The following is a 16,973-nucleotide window of genomic DNA, read 5'->3' as shown; positions in this document are numbered from 1 at the left end:
TGGATGGCCCCAAACAAAGGGAAAGCCCAGAGTGCAAGGGAACATCCATACGGTAAGTATGGCTGATCCCGCAGGAGGGGGGGGGGGACCCATCTGAAAAGCCTGAGGGCCAATATAGTCTTCCTCCAAGAGACACACCTGAGGGAGAAGACCAACTGTGGGTAAGAAAGAGTAGGATAGGACAGACATACCAAGTGTGCTACGAGGCAAAGGCTAGGGGGTACCTCGACTGCGTACAAGACCCACGGGTATATAGGAGGATGAAGGATGGAAGATGGGGAATGGGACGGGACGGAAGGAAGTCCTTGTCTGTGTGTCCAGGTTTCAACTTTGCTTAACATAAGTCTCTGGAAATAATCCCACTCAGGCAGGATACAATTATAACCTATTACCAGGCAGAACAGCCTTTTGGGTATTTGATTGGCCACCAGCCAATCAATCGATCCAAGTCCCACCCCGTCTCTCGGATGCCGGAAAGTCTGCGTTCTTCTGTCCATAGCTAGCAGCACCATATACGATGTTGTAACTCTTGAATTCCTCATTCTGTCTGCTGCTTGACTCAGAGATACATGTCTATTAAGCATCCATGGATCAAAATGATAATGGCAAAAAAAATGGGAAAATAAGGAATCTACAGGAAGGGCCCTTACAATACCAGCATCAGGTCATCCTAACTGATGATGGAATGAGAAGCTACCATATCATTCTTGCTGCTTGTAACAATAGTTTAACAGAAATATCTTCTGCAGATGGCTCATCCCTCACTTACTCCAAGTTGTACAGCATGGAGCAGATTATGAAATTCATACTTAGCCTATATTATAGATATTGGGTGGGATTCTCTGTCCCGCCAGTCTCATTTTGTGGCATGGCATGCCCCCGCCGGCAGTAGGATCGTCCGTCCCAGCAGCCGGCCAATGGAGTTTCCCATTGTGGGCCACCCCATGCCGTCGGGAAATCAGCGAAGATGAGGATCTCGCCAACGGAGAATCCCGCAGATTGTGTTTTGTCAAGGGATAGGAAGAATTATTTCAAGGTTTTTATTGTGTGTTGAACAAAGACTTTTTAAATAGAAACATTGCCCATTAGCCTTCTTTTAACTCCCCTCTTCTCATCTGCAAAATAACACAAAAATAAATGAACCGCACCGGCATTCAACATTTTGGCTAAACACTGAAAATTTGAGAATCAACACCTTTGTGAAAAGACCTCAAAAGCTTAACTAAACAAAAATAAGAAATGAAAATAATAGCTAGCACGGAGTATTCCCACCAAGAATTACAATGGTTGTATTTTATAATATGCATCCAATTAAAATACATTTTTTGATTGTTAAGAACAGATTAGAATTTTTTCCTGGCATGAATGGAGAACCAGTAAGATAAATCTCTATCTAGCCTTCAGATGACCTCTCCATTCCCATTTTGCTCCGTGCCAGCAGCAATGATAAATATTTTCCATGGTGTACACACTCTTGTCTTTCTAGTGGAATTTGTTATGGCTCCTGGTATGCCTCCAAGCAACACTAATATTTCCTAAAGATGTTTAAATCAATTTTCATTGTTAACTGTCAACAAGGCTTTTTTTGCTGCTACAATGTTTAAAAAGTAAATTTGGACAATAAAATAATTAATTTTGGTTTGCATCTAAATGGTCCTTGGTTATGTTTGGCAACAATATAACCACTGCTGCAAGATTGCTTATTATTCAGTTTAATAACTTATGGTTTTGCAGCATCATTCCACATGCCTTTCAAGATAATAAATAATTAAATGCTGCCCATTCTCCAAGCTCAAATGGTTGTTCTGCAGAGCTTTGTTATCTATTTATTTCCATATGCTATTTTTACATTTCTAGTCCTAGTTTATGTAACCCATTTACTTTATTTTGCATAAACTTGCCACATTCTTTATGATAATTGTAATTTTATTCTGATCATTACCTGCGTTTTCCTAAGCAAACAGATAGATTTACAGCACAAGAACAGCCACTCAACCACTGTGTCTGTACCAGCCGAAAAGAGTTATCCAGTCTCATCTCATCTTACAGCTCTTGGTCAGTTACAGAATCTCAAGTGCATGGCCAAGTGGTCTTTTTAAGTGCTATGAAAGCTTTTGCCTCGATCAATCTTTGGGCAGTGTATTCCAGACTGCCATTGCCCTTTGGGTGAAAATATTTGTAAACTCCCCACTTAATCGAGTTTTGTTCAATATGCTCGTTACTCACAATCAGTCACATACATGTAGCAAAAACAGAAGATGCTAGAAAATCTCAGCAGGTCTGACAGCATCCGTGGAGAGAGAACGGAGATAAACATTTGGCTTCTCGGTGGAGAGTCATCCAGATTCAAAAAGTCAGCTCTGTTCTTTCTCCACAAATGCTGTCAGACCTGAGATTTTCCAGCATTTTCTGTTTTTGTTTCAGATTCCAGCATCCGCAGTAATTTGCTTTTAACATACATGCAATTAATCTGTGGAGCCACAAAATATCAAGTTTGAGTTAATGCTGCAGCAGTAGGTGTGCTTGCAGATGTCACTCACTAGACCGTTTGTCATTCATCCCGAACTGAGCAAGGAAGAATCAATCATGTTGCTTTCAGACAGGAGTCACATCAGTCAGACATGACTATGCTGATCAGAATTTAATTTGGTTGGGATGGTTTCTGGTGACCTGGAAGTTGAAACTTGGTCAATGAAACTAGAAATATAATCTGTCATTTGTTACTTTCTCTGTTCCTCCTCTCTCTGGGTGTCTCTAACTGACTTTAGATGTGCACAACCAGGCAATGAAGCTGTGACAGCAAGGCTGTCTTTGGAAGCACAGTGGTCCGAATAATCTCAAAATTTTCTTGGGCAGTCTAGTGACAGAAGGGATGCTAACAGACAAACTTGGATTTTGTTTCACCGGTAATTGGGAGTTTTCGTTAAACAGTTGAGGTCTGTGAGCAACTGACACGACTGCGTAGTTGGCAATCAGGATTGAAATGTTCAATTTTGACAAACTGGGCGTTGCAGCAACATCCAAATGTTTTCAGCCTCTACCTTAATAGATCAGTTGAAACAAATGATTGAAAAGAATAGCGTAATATTGGTGCAACAGGTAAGATCATAGGAAGTTGACATGAGCCCAAGATCTATTTATTATATGTCCAACACTGTGTTCAGAAACGGCAGGGGACAGAGCTTAAGTAAACCCAAGAGTCAGAATGCAGAAGCCAATAGATACATTTGGTGATTCGTTTTCCTTAAAGTCTACTAATATGGCAATTTGGTCAAAATTAAGAACAGTTTACTCTTGAAGAAATCGGTAATTTTAAAAATAAAACTCTTTTCAAACTGCTCTCCTGGCTCTAGCAGTTAAGTGCACCAATCTTGACTGCTGATGGTTTAAAACCACAAACCTATTTTCAAAAGATTGTGAATTTGTTTAATTAATATTCCACATATTGTGGAGGGATGTCCGAGATGGGTTCTTTACTCAGAGAGTGGTTAGGGTGTGGAATGGACTGCCTGCTGTGATAGTGGAGTCGGACACTTGAGGAACTTTCAAGCGGTTATTGGATAGGCACATGGAGCACACCAGAATGACCGGGAGTGGGATAGCTTGATCTTGGTTTCGAACCAGGCTCAGCACAACATCGAGGGCGGAACGGCCTGTTCTGTGCTGTACTGTTCTATGTATCATGTAGCGAATGTGATGACCTGATTGGCAGAACGTTTGGAAAGCATCAAAATCTGATTGGACAACACTGATTGTATACTCTTAGAAGAGTGATTGCCCCTTTTGTGTTCAACCCTTATAGCTTCATTTGGTGCATATTATCCCCTCTCAGAAATATGATTGCTTCTTTAACAAATATTCAACCCTGTTGCTTTTTAAACCCGCCCCCCAACCCCCCCCAACTCAGCTTTTCTGAAAACACTAACAAGGGATGTTAACCTGGCATCCCTTATCTTCTTTAAGCCAGTAATTGGTACAAAGTCCTGATTTAAAGTTGTGGTTGCATTCCCGAAAATCTAGAATTTAAGTAAAACGAATTTAAGTGAATCATACGTTCCCATAGGAATCAATGTTAACCGCAGAGTTAGGTTTCTCCAGACTTTTCTCACCCAGAATAAACAATGTACAAGTTGACCATACATGTGCATTACTAGCAGAAATAAATCGCAAAATAAAATACACCACTAAATATAAAATAAATATTGTAAAATACAGTATATAATGAAAAATACTGTACTGCATTTGTAGATTGATGAGGTTGCATCTGATGGCAGCAGTCATTAGCAGAGTTGCAAAACTACCTGCACCAACCACCTCTTGTCACTAGATGAGCCCATGAGTTTAGCACAGGCAAAGTCAGCAACAAAGACAGGAGTGGATCCAGGAGCAAGGACAGACCCTGGGGCCTATGGTAAGTACAAAGGATGCGAGGCAAGGCCCAGGAGGGGAGGCGAGACAAGACGAGGGTATGGCCAAAGCCCAAGAGGTCAGAGTGCAAGGGTGAGAGGCAAGGCAGAGCAGGAAGCAATGCTAGGAGCCAAGGGAGGCAACAGGTGGATGCAGAGAAGAGGAGCGAGAGCAGAGATACTATGGTCCTTAGTGTTGGCTCGAGGCAGCAGAGTGGACGGGTAACCCACTCTAAACCCTTTGTCAATACTTCTCTGCAACAAGTGACTAGGTGTACAACGGGCGCCTTTGCGTCATCTCCGCCCCTTTACTATGCTAACCACAGTCAACTCCCCCACCATTTCATATCTTGGTGCCAAAACTGAGCAAAAGCTTAATTGGAACAGCCATATGAACAAGACAGCTACAGGAGCAGGCAAGAGGTTTGGCCTTGGCCAACTTTCTCCATCAATCAACAGCAAATCATCTGGTCATTCATCTCACTTCGTTCGTAGAACGTTTGTTGTATGTAAACTGGTCATTGAATTTACCTACAAAACAACAATGACTGTGTTTCAAAAGTAATTCATTGATTGTTGCTACGATTCAAGGCCACACTTGGAGTATCGTGTTCAATTCTGGTCGCCACACTACCAGAAGGATGTGGAGGCTTTAGAGAGGGTGCAGAAGAGATTTACCAGAATGTTGCCTCGTATGGAGGGCATTAGCTATGAGGAGCAGTTGAATAAACGCGGTTTGTTCTCACTGGAACGACGGAGGTTGAGGGGCGACCTGATAGAGGTCTACAAAATTATGAGGGGCATAGACAGAGTGGATAGTCAGAGGCTTTTCCCCAGGGTAGAGGGGTCAATTACTAGGGGGCATAGGTTTAAAGTGAGAGGGGCAAGGTTTAGAGTAGAAGTACGAGGCAAGTTTTTTTACACAGAGGGTAGTGGGTGCCTGGAACTCGCTACCGGAGGAGGTGGTGGAAGCAGGGCCGATAGTGACATTTAAGGGGCATCTTGACAAATACATGAATAGGATGGGAATAGAGGGATACGGACCCAGGAAGTGTAGAAGATTGTAGCTTAGTCGGGCAGCATGGTCGGCACGGGCTTGGAGGGCCGAAGGGCCTGTTCCTGTGCTGTTCATTTCTTTGTTCTTTGTTTGTTGATTCCAGTTGATGTTATAACTGTACGGAAAGATCCTAGGATGGAACCATGGCTCAAAAGACCGTAACTTTTATTTTTTTTAAAATAAAAACGTGGAGGAACAAAGTCACAAAGGCCTTTAATTTGTTTTAAAAGAAAAATACATTAAAAAATTGGATTATGACACAAGCCTTAGCTGAATAATTACAGACAGGTTTCAGGATTAACACGAATTACGAAGTACATCTTAATCTACAATGACCACGTTAACACAAAGTCCCTCTTAAGCACACAATATGGTTGTGGACAAATACACTCTCCACTCTGAACCCTAAGTGAATGTTTGTGGATGTCTCCTCAAAATTCCACCAGAAGATTGTCACGAGAGAGTTTCCAAACTCCATTCCCAAAAGCATACTAATTTTCTCGTAATTATACTTTCCCTTTGTGGTTTGCAATCCGAAATCCAGACCAGATTTTGCAAATGACATTTTTAAACAAAGCTTCCTCTCTGCTTTTAACAACAAATCCAGTCCAGAATTTTATGCCAACCCCTTTATGATTTCTTTGTCTTGACTGCTGTGCAGACTGCTCACAATTGCTTTAAGTCTTGATTCCCAGATTGTATTAAAATTGCATCAGATGTTTGATTTACCTTTGAAGGCCGTTGTCCCACTTTAAATCTGGTTTCTGCAATCGTCTCTTTAACTCAGAACACTTTGTTTATTCTTCCTTGAATTCTTCTGAACCCTGGTCTCCGTTCACTAACTCCAGACATCTCGGTCACATCTTTATTTCTCCTAGTTTCCTTAACCAGCTGGACTTTAGATTTCCAGCATCTTTTTTCTTAACCATTACTCCATAGTATGGTTTTTCCGCCAGCAAGGCTGAGAGAGATGCTCCTTCTTTCACCTTCGAAAAACCACTGCCTCCAGCAGAGCTGGGAGAGCTGGCTTCTCTCTCACTACTGATCTCCAACGGTAATCAAATTAGCTAAGACAAGACATAAAAGCTTCTGTACCTTACAAGGTCCCAGTTGCTAAGCAACCACTGCTGGTTTATATATTCATTATGCCTTAGCCCTCTTGAGACACAATAGAAACACACTTGGAACTTAATACACCTCTGTCCAACATGAATCTAACTATAGGTTTTACCCTTCCAAGGTCAGAAACATTAAATTAAACCCACTTAAAACTATACCTTATTTCTAATGTTTACCAATACCGTAAAACTGCCATTGTTTTCTTAACAGTCGTAAAGAACTTTGGAACACCTTAAGTGGTCTACTACATGAATTACATTGTTGTTCTTAACTTTGCAACATGTGACCCACCTCCGGGTGCCTCAAAGGCTCCTCACCATTCAAAGGTTTAGTCAGAAATGTGATAAAAAAGCACAAACTCATTTAGATGGTTGAAATTGTAATAAAACTATAGAAGCTCAACACATCCAGGACTCTCACTCAATATTTAACCCCATAAAAGATGCAAAGTAGTGGCCCAGTGGTTAGCACTGCTTCCTCACGGTGCGAGGTCCCAAGTTGGATCCCAGCCCCGGATCATTGTCCGTGTGGAGATTGCACATTCTCCCAATGTGTCTGTGTGGGTCTCACTCCCACAACCCAAAGATGTGCAGGGTAGGTGAATTGGCCACATTAAATTGTCCCTTAATTGGGGAAAAAAAATCAGGTACTCTAAATTTTATTTTTTTTTATATAAAGGTACTGCAGTAGTTGCAGTATAAGATCTACAGAAAGCACTGTAGCTCTAAGCTCTGCAATCCCCGGCCTATATCTCTTCCTTTCTCTATTTCTCCTCTCTTTAAAACTTGCCACTTTGATCAGATTTTTTCATCTGCCCTAATGTCTTCATGTGGCTTGGAGTCGGGTTTTATTTGATAAAGCTCCTGTGAAGTGCTTTTGAACATTTTACAATGTTAATGACAGCATATAAATACAAGTTATTATTATAGCAACTCATCAAGATTACTTTGACAACACCTCTCTTCTGTGCAACCTTCACCAAGGATGAGAGTAGAATGTTGTGATTACATCATCACTTCCAAGAAGCCTTTAAGTTCCACACCATTCTGACTTGATCCCACATTGCAGCCTGGGGCCTCGGCGCCGTGAGGCGGAGTGCTAACCACCGCGCCGCCCTTGGAACTCCCTATTTTGAGAGTGCTCCCATTGCAGTGGTTTAAGAAAAGAGCAACTCGGGATAGGCAGCAAAATATTTCCTACAACCTCACCATAAAACATAAAGAAGTCTGCAGTTAGATTCAATTGCTTCCAATGAGTCCTCAAAAGAACAGCTGGAAAACACTACTCCAGCAAGAAATTCAGAGAGGAAAGAAAGACGATGGCTAATATTTAATAGTGGTGTTGTAAGTCTCATCTGTTGGCTGGACAGACAGCATTTAACTGAACAGGAGTGAACCTTCCCTGGGATCAAGGACCCCGGGGACAGATGTCCAGTCTGCCCATAGCTGCTGGCCTCTTGAATACCACAGGGGAGTTGGTTGCTGCCAGTAGCTCATCCACCCAAGGCCTACTATCGTTGGTGTATCCCAGGATACACGTGAGTGATGGGCAGGGCAGAAGGGGTTTACCAACAAGGGCAAGTGGGGCTCTTAGCTTGCCCACCGCTTTCTGCTGGACCATTTGATTTAGGAACCCCCACCCCCAGGAGCCCACAGGCAATCATACATGGGTTTGCTTGTCCTGCTCTTCAAATGGCAAGCCCACCAGCTGTCAATCAATTAAAAGCAGTGGTGAGGGATGGAAATAATATGTGAACAGCTATATATTATATTTGCTTTTCTTACTCCCTTTCTAAAGAAATTCTAAGCTATTATGATATTAAACCATTTTTTGTGCTGAAATATACCAGAATTCTAATTATAAAATCATAAATGTGAGTACCTATTGGCTTGTTAATACCCAGGAAGCCGGCTTGTCCAAGGATTTTGAAGATTCTATGGGCTGGGAATGTTCCCGCTTCTTCCCATTTATCAACAAAAGGAATAATGTTCTTCTCAATTATCTGTTAAAATTAAAACCAATAAGCTTTAATCAGCATCTTTCAACAAGGATGAATCAGTAAGATTTTATAACGTATAAATATTGCTTCAATTAAATAAAAATGGCCAGGCCCACTTCATTTTCCTTATTTGATGCATAATGGCATTTCCAACATGGCATTGCCGGGTCCAGTGCTCCGCATGTGTTTTGTGTAGCCTGACATCATCCAACAGGAAGATCAGGGAATTTATTTATATTTGTCGTGTTCCGAGTGTTTCGAATGTAATGTGATGGGAACATCATAAGAATCAGTGTCAGGGTTTTGAACACCAGTTGTTAGTGGAGAGTTACTGTTGGCAACTCATTCACTGCCATTTTTATTTTGTCAAACAGTTTGGAGCGCATTGACCTATGGAGGCCAAAGTAGTGAACTTTAGCAATAAAGGGAAGAATGTCACAAAGGAGTAAAAAAATCAATTGTTATTTAACCAGTTTCCTATATCTGTTCCAAAAAGGCACTGCCACAGGTGTGCCCTGACAGCACGACGGGCTTTAGTATCAATTTAAATAAAATCCAGGGTGGCTGGGTGGGGGGAATGTTTAATGTGCACAAAGTATTTGCTTCCCATATTATGAGGATGATTCAACATTTAACAATATGGAGCTATGCACCCACAACAGCAAAGCAACACTCGATCATAGAAGCATTTTACAACATAGGAGGCAGCCATTCGGCCCATAATGTCTTAACATGGCTCCCAAAAGAGCTATCTAGTAGCCCCATTCCCCAGCCCCATAAACTCATCACTTTCAAAAATATATACAACTCTCCTTTGAAACTTAAGATGGAATCCACCCTCTCCACCCCCACCTCCGCCCCCCCCCCCCCCCCCCACTCTCCCAGGCAGCGGTCCAAATCCCAGCAAATCTGAGTAAACAGGTTTCCCCTCATCTCACTCCTAGCTCTCTTGCTGTCCACCTTGAAATTGTGACCTCTAGTCACTGACACAACAACCAGTGGAACAGAATATCCTTCTTTACCCGATCAAAATTGTTCAGCATTTTGAATACCTTAAAAAGGTCCTCTCTTGATCTTCTCTGGTCTGAGGAGAACAAGCCCAATCTTTCCATGTATCTAAAATTCTTCATTCCTGATATAATTCTCATAAACCTCTTCTGCACACTCTCTCTAGGGCTTTAACATCCTTCCTCAAATAAGGTGCCCAGAACCGAACACAATATTTCAAATGTGGTCTGACCAATGATTTGTAGAGGTGTAGCATCACTTCCTTGCTTTTATACTCCATACCTTTATTTATAAATTTAGAATTTCAACTGGCCCCTTCAGATAATTATGCACTTGATCCCCTAGGCCCCTCTGCTCCTGTACTCCTCTCAAAGTTGTACCATTGAGCCTGTATTGTCTCGCCCCACGTTTATTCTACCAAAATGTATAATCTCACATTTCTCCAAACTGAAATTCATCTGCCAGATGTCTGCCCATTTGGCCAACTTGTCAATGTCCCTCTGAAGTCGCTCAGTGTCATCCTCACAATTCACTATTCTGCCTAGCTTAGTATCATCTGCAAATTTAGAGATTCTGCACATTGCTAAATCACTTGTATAAATCAGAAAAAAGCTAGGGTCCCAACATGGAGGTCACTTTCAACTCATCTCCAATATGAGTAATGTCCATCTATACCGACCCTCTGTTTCCTATCTATTAGCCAATTTCTAATCCATGCTGCCAAGGACCCATCAATCCCAAACATTTCTAATTTACTAACCAATCTGCCATGTGGTACCATATCAAATCCTTTGTGAAAGTCCAAATACATAATGTATCAGCTTCACAATTATTATCATATAGTCTATGCTTGTAGAACAATTTTCATATAATTTGAAGGATCAGTACAATCCAGCTTTGGAGAGATATTGAATATTTAATTGAGAACTTTGTTTCAAATTATGTACTGTTTACAAAACCTGGCCAATCAGTAAGTACAAATCCGAGACATAGGGTCCTCCTAAGATTCACTGGCCTGAATACATTTATGCTACAATACTAGTGTTGCAGCAGTCCTGGTGTTAAAGCGAAAGCTAAAAGCATTTAGTCTGATGTAGTTTTGGACTTAGATTAGATATAAGCATCTTAAGCAGTTGTAGAGGTCACGGGTTACACAGAAGCTTCATCTAATTGTAGAAGTTGGAATTATTTTAAAGATTAGGAGGCTACCTTCTCCTTACCTGCAGGCATTGGCTGATTTAAAGTTTCATGACCTAAATTTCCTAAAGATTGAGCATCCATCTTGGATTCGTTTTATGGCAGGTGGGAAATGCGGAGGGAAACCATTCACCTGCTCCCTCACCATTCCTCCCAGTATTTTTCATCAGAAGCGTTGGTAGACACTATATGCCAGGCAGTCAAAATTGTGGCGCGGCCCGCGGGTGGGTGTCGGGAGGGTCGCGGAGACGTCCCGTTAATAATGCCGGCTGCAAGCGGCCTTCAAAATGGCCACGAACATGTAAAGAAAATGCGGCCGCACTTCGCATGCGTGCCCGATCATCGATGCACATGCGCAAAACTATGCGCATGCGTGCCGATGATCGGGCACACATGCGCAGTGCGGTCGCTTTTTTTTTTTTAACGGTCGCAGCTTTCTGTTTTACAAGTTCGGGGGGGGGGGGGGGTTATTCATTTATTTTATTCATTTAATTTTTATTTTTTCATTTATTTTATTCATTTTATTGTTTTTTTTTTACAAGTTCAGGGGAGTTTTATTTGATAAAATTTTACAGGAAAAAAATGTAGATCTTTGGACAGATGGAGACTCCATACTTTCTGACACCGGAAGGCTTCACCTTCATCCAACAGGTTCCATTGGAGGAGCGTGTATGAGGGCCAAAGGGACCCAAAACCATTTCCTCCATTTTTGTCAGCAGCAAACAAGGTAAGAGAAAATGGTGGGTCGCGCAGGTCGGCCGGGTTGAGTCCCGAAGGCTGGCCGGTTGGTAAAAATGGGTCCCCGGAAAAAAAGTTTGAAGAACACTGCTATATGCAAATAAGAAATGAATAGGGATAGGTCATCTGATGTTGGAGGTCAGGAATGTTGGATTCCTGATGTCCAGCATTACTCAAATGACTGGGCTTCATAGATTATCATAGAATTTACAGTGCAGAAGGAGGCCATTCGGCCCATCGAGTCTGCACCGGCTCCTGGAAAGAGCACCCCACCCAAGGTCAACACCTCCACCCTATCCCCACAACCCAGTAACCCCACCCAACACTAAGGGCAATTTTGGACACTAAGGGCAATTTATCATGGCCAATCCATCTAACCTACACATCCTTGGACTGTGGGAGGAAACCGGAGCACCCGGAGGAAATCCACGCACACACGGGGAGGATGTGCAGACTCCGCACAGACAGTGATCCAAGCCGGAATCGAACCCTGGACCCTGGCGCTGTGAAGAAATTGTGCTATCCACAATGCTACCGTGCTGCCCTAAATGCTTCGGTGAGGGGAGAGTCAAAAATGAAAGGGCTGCCTCGCAAGAGATTTATCACCTCATCAGAGTGTGACAGGAACATTACAGTCCACCGTATCTGCATCGACCAATAAGAGAAAAAAAAACTAGCCAATCATTTTCATCCCACTTTCCAGCATCTGATCCATAGCCTTGAAGGTTACAACATTTCAGGTATAGCTCAAATTGTTAATTTAGCTGAGCATTTCTGCCTCAGCCACCAATTCAAGCAGTGAATACCAGACGCCCACCATCCTTCTGGGTGAAAAAGGATTACTTCTTGTACCCTCTAATTCTTCTACCAATCACCTTGAATCTACGCCCCTTGGTAATTGACCTCTCCACTAGGAGAAACAGGTCTTTCCTGTCTACTCTATCCAGGCCTCTCAATTTTGTACACCTCAATTAGATCACCTCTCAGCCTCCTCCGTTCAAAGGAAAATCTAGCCTACCCAATCTTCCCTCATAGCTGCAATGTCCAACCCTGGCAACCTTCCTGTAAACCTCCTCTGTATTCTTTCCAGAGCAACTATGTCCTTCCTGTAATGTGACCAGAACTGTGCACAAAATTTCAGAATGCCTAACCAGCATTTTATACAACTCCAACATTGCATCCCTGCTCTTGTATTCAATACCTTGTCCAATAAAGGAAAACATTCCATATGTTTTATTTACCATCTTAGCCACCTGTCCTACAATCTTCAAGGATCTGTGAACAAGGTCTTTCACTTACTCTCCTCCTCTCAATATTCTCCTGTTTATTGTAAATTCCCTCACTTTGCCCTCCCCAAATGCACACATCTCAGAATTAAATTCCATTTACCACTTCTCCACCCACTCAACGAAACCATTGAGATCACTCTGGAGACAACAGCAATCATGCCTCCACATTCAAGTCCAAGTCATTTATATGTAAAACAAACAGAAAGGGCTCTGTGGAATGCCATCGGAAGCTGCTTGCCATTCACAAAGACATCCATCGACCATTACCCTTTGTTTCTAATGAACCAATTTTGGATCCAACTCGCCACACGGCACAGGCTTGGAGGGCCGAAGGACCTGTTCCTGTGCTGTACTTTTGTTTGTTCTTATTCCCCAGTCTGCCATGTGGAACCTTGTCAAATGCCTTACTAAAATCTGTGTAGGCAACATCCACTGCACTACCCTCATCACTCCATCTTTTTACTTCCTCAGAAAGTTAGCAACACACGATCGTCTCCTCACAAAACAATGCTGACTATCCATGATCAATTTTAAGTGTTGGTTTATCCTCTCAAAATTAATTTCAATAAATTTGCCCACCACCACCAGCCCATCATTTTCTGGAGTAACCCTTGCACCCTTATTAAACAATGGTACAATTTTCATAGACCTCCAGTTTTCTGGTGCCTCGCTTGTATCTAGAGTGGATTGGAACATGATCATCAGAGCATCCGCTATTTTCTCCTTGGCTTCCTTTAACAGACTGGGATACAATCCATCCGGCCCTCGTGAATTTATCTGCCTTCAAGGATGTCAGTCCCTCCAGTACTTCCTCTCTCATAATATTTACTGTCTCTAATATTTCACATTCCTGGTCTTTAATCAGAATGCCCGCATCAGCCCTCTCCCTGGTGAAGACAGAGACAAAGCACGCATTGAGAACCCTGCCCACACCTTCTGCATCAATGCATAAGTGACCTTGTACATCTCTGATAGCCCTAATTCTTTCCTTAGTTATTTCCTTGATCTTAATGTACTGGTAAAACATCCATGGCAATTGACCATCCGAGGTAACACAAGAAATCTAAAGTTATTTAAAAGAAAATAACGGCCCGATTTACTTCCCAGTCAACCATGTAAAAATTGGAGCGAAGCCTCCTACAAAGCTAATGAAGCGGAGATAAAGCTAATGAGCAAAGGCCAGAGACTCTCTTCAGTTCTCATCAGGCTCAGAAGAGGCTGGTGTATCACTGAAGGCTGCAGTCTGATAAAGGTGAAGAATGCTACCTCCGGTTAGTGCAATTGGGCCTTTTTTTGTGAAAGATCCAAATAGGTGGAGTGATGGAACCCTCAAGTACAAGAGGAACATTTTTTTGAAAATTTTGGATCAACCACCAAAGGACTGCAGAGAGGGCCATGGCTTCTTCTCAATTGGAAGACACAAAGCATACCTCCCCTGGCTAAGAGGTAAACAGGCAAACTAAAACGTACCTATAGTGGTACCAGTGGCCCCAGGCAAATGCAATTTCCTCCTGATAATGTCACACACCACTGACCCTTTCAAACTCTGTCAGGGCAAGTGCAGTGTGTGGATTTTGAGGACCACAGATCTTTCGTCTTCACTCCTCTCTAATGCTTTGTGAGGGCAAAGAATATGGCACTATGAGAACTCCCACTAAATGCACACAGAACTGGCTTAGTTAGAGAAGACAGAGAGTAGCGGCAGAAGGGTGTTTTTCAGAATAGAGATCTGTAGATAGTGGTGATCCGCAAGGATCAGTGCTGGGACCACGGTTGTTTGTAGTATATATAAATGATCTGGAGGAAAATGTGGGTCGTCTGATTAGTACGTTTGCGGCCAGATGGTGGGGGATGAATGTAATGCGACATGAATCCCAGGTCCCGGTTGAGGCCGCACTCATGTGTGCGGAACTTGGCTATAAGTTTCTGCTCGGCGATTCTGCGTTGTCGCGCGTCCTGAAGGCCGCCTTGGAGAACGCTTACCCGGAGATCAGAGGCTGAATGCCCTTGACTGCTGAAGTGTTCCCTGACTGGAAGGGAACATTCCTGCCTGGTGATTGTCGCACAACGTCCGTTCATTCGTTGTCGCAGATTCTGCATGGTCTCGCCAATGTACCACGCTTCGGGACATCCTTTCCTGCAGCATGAGGTAGACAACGTTGGCCGAGTCGCACGAGTATGTACCGTGTACCTGGTGGGTGGTGTTCTCATGTGCAATGGTGGTATCCATGTCTGGCACGTCTTGCAGAGATTGCCATGGCAGGGTTGTGTGGTGTCGTGGTCACTGTTCTGAAGGCTGGGTAGTTTGCTGCAAATAATGGTTTGAGGTTGCGCGGTTGTTTGAAGGCAAGTAGTGGGGGTGTGGGGATGACCTTGGGAAGATGTTCATCTTCATCGATGACGTGTTGAAGGCTGTGAAGAAGATGTCGTAGTTTCTCCGCTCCGGAAAAGTACTGGACGACGAAGGGTATTCTGTCGGTTGTGTCCCATGTTTGTCTTCTGAGGAGGTCAGTGCGGTTTTTTGCTGTGGCGCGTTGGAACTGTCGATCGATGAGTCGAGCGCCATATCCCGTTCGTACGAGGGCATCTTTCAACGTCTGTAACGCTCCTCCTCGTCTGAGCAGATCCTGTGTATACGGAGAGCTTGTCCATAGGGGATGGCTTCTTTAACGTGTTTAGGGTGGAAGCTGGAGAAGTGGAGCATCGTGAGGTTATCCGTGGGTTTGCGGTAAAGCAAAGTGCTGAGGTGACTGTCCTTGATGGAGACGAGTGTGTCCAAGGATGCAACTGATTTTGGAGAGTAGTCCATGGTGAGTCTGATGGTTGGATGGAACTTATTGATGTCATCGTGTAGTCGTTTCAGTGATTCTTCGCCGTGGGTCCAAAGGAAAAAAATGTCATCGATGTATCTGGTGTGTAACGTCGGTTGAAGGTCCTGTGCAGTGAGTAGATCTTGTTCAAACTTGTGCATGAAGATGTTGGCGTATTGGGGTGCGGATTTGGTCCCCATGGCTGTTCCGTGCGTCTGGATGAAGAACTTGTTGTCGAAGGTGAAGACGTTGTGATCCAGAATGAAGCAGATGAGTTGCAGAATTGCGTCTGGAGATTGGCAGTTGTCGGTGTTGAGTACTGAGGCTGTTGCAGCAATGCCGTCGTCATGGGGGATGCTGGTATAGAGTGCCGAGACGTCCATTGTGACGAGGAATGTTCCTGGTTCAACTGGTCCATGGGTGCTGAGTTTCTGTCGGAAGTCCGTCGTGTCGCGACAGAAGCTGGGCGTACCTTGTACGATGGGTTTCAAGATGCCCTCGATGTAGCCAGAGAGGTTCTCACACAGGGTCCCATTGCCTGAAACGATAGGACGGCCTGGTGTGTTGGCCTTGTGTATTTTCGGTAGGCAGTAGAGATCTCCAATGCGGGGAGTACGTGGGATGAGAACACGTAGGGTGCTCTGAAGATCTGGATCCAAGGTCTTGATCAGTCTGTTAAGTTGGCGGATGTGTTCCTTGGTCAGATCTGCGGGTAACTGTCTGTAGTGTTCTTGGTTGTTCAGTTGTCGGTATACTTCTTTGCAGTCGTCCGCTCTGTTCAGTATGACAGTGGCCCTCCTTTGTCTGCTGGTTTGATGATGATGCTGCGGTTGGTCTTGAGAGCGCGGATGGCTTTAACCTGGTGTTGTAAAACTTCTTACTGTACTTTTCTTTGTTCTCTTTGTTCTTTGTGAATGTGCACAGAAAAGTCTTCACTGACACCAAGTTACTGAATGGAAAATGCAGGTCATGTGTTTTTCAGCAACATAACTTGATACTTCCCAGGCTAAGCTCAGCAATGTTACCTCGTCTGCTTTTCCAGATAAGGGAAGGGAATTTATTCGTAGTTATCTCATGTTCCAGATAGCAAGTGAAGACACAATATTAAACAGAACAATTAGCCCAAAATTCTTATTTTTATCCCTGCAAGGAACTATCTCTGCACAGTGGCAGAACTTGAATCAACTCACTGAATGGTGAATTCATAGGCAGAGCCACATTGGCATATGGAGTGCTCCATGAATGGTCCCATAGAGCTGTACTAATGGCATAGCCTCTTTTCCAGGAGAATCCTAAATAACTCTGTTCCCTTTCAGATTAGCCAGATCCCCTGCTAGACCCAGATCTCGC

General features: G+C 43.3%; 1 protein-coding gene across 1 annotated transcript in view; it reads right to left on the bottom strand.

Annotated features, from left to right (window-relative positions):
• The window catches only part of LOC140425121 (probable acyl-CoA dehydrogenase 6), a 116,720-nt gene that overhangs the window by 52,152 nt on the left and 47,595 nt on the right, over positions 1-16,973 (bottom strand). The window contains exon 2 of the mRNA XM_072509035.1: positions 8,464-8,584. Within this exon, the coding sequence (XP_072365136.1) occupies positions 8,464-8,584 (121 nt within the window). The remainder of the gene's footprint in view (positions 1-8,463; positions 8,585-16,973) is intronic.

This window comes from Scyliorhinus torazame, chromosome 6, assembly GCF_047496885.1.
Source record: "Scyliorhinus torazame isolate Kashiwa2021f chromosome 6, sScyTor2.1, whole genome shotgun sequence".
NCBI lineage: Eukaryota > Metazoa > Chordata > Chondrichthyes > Carcharhiniformes > Scyliorhinidae > Scyliorhinus > Scyliorhinus torazame.
Note: the sequence above shows the minus strand (reverse complement) of the source record. Positions and strands in the feature narration are given on the sequence as shown.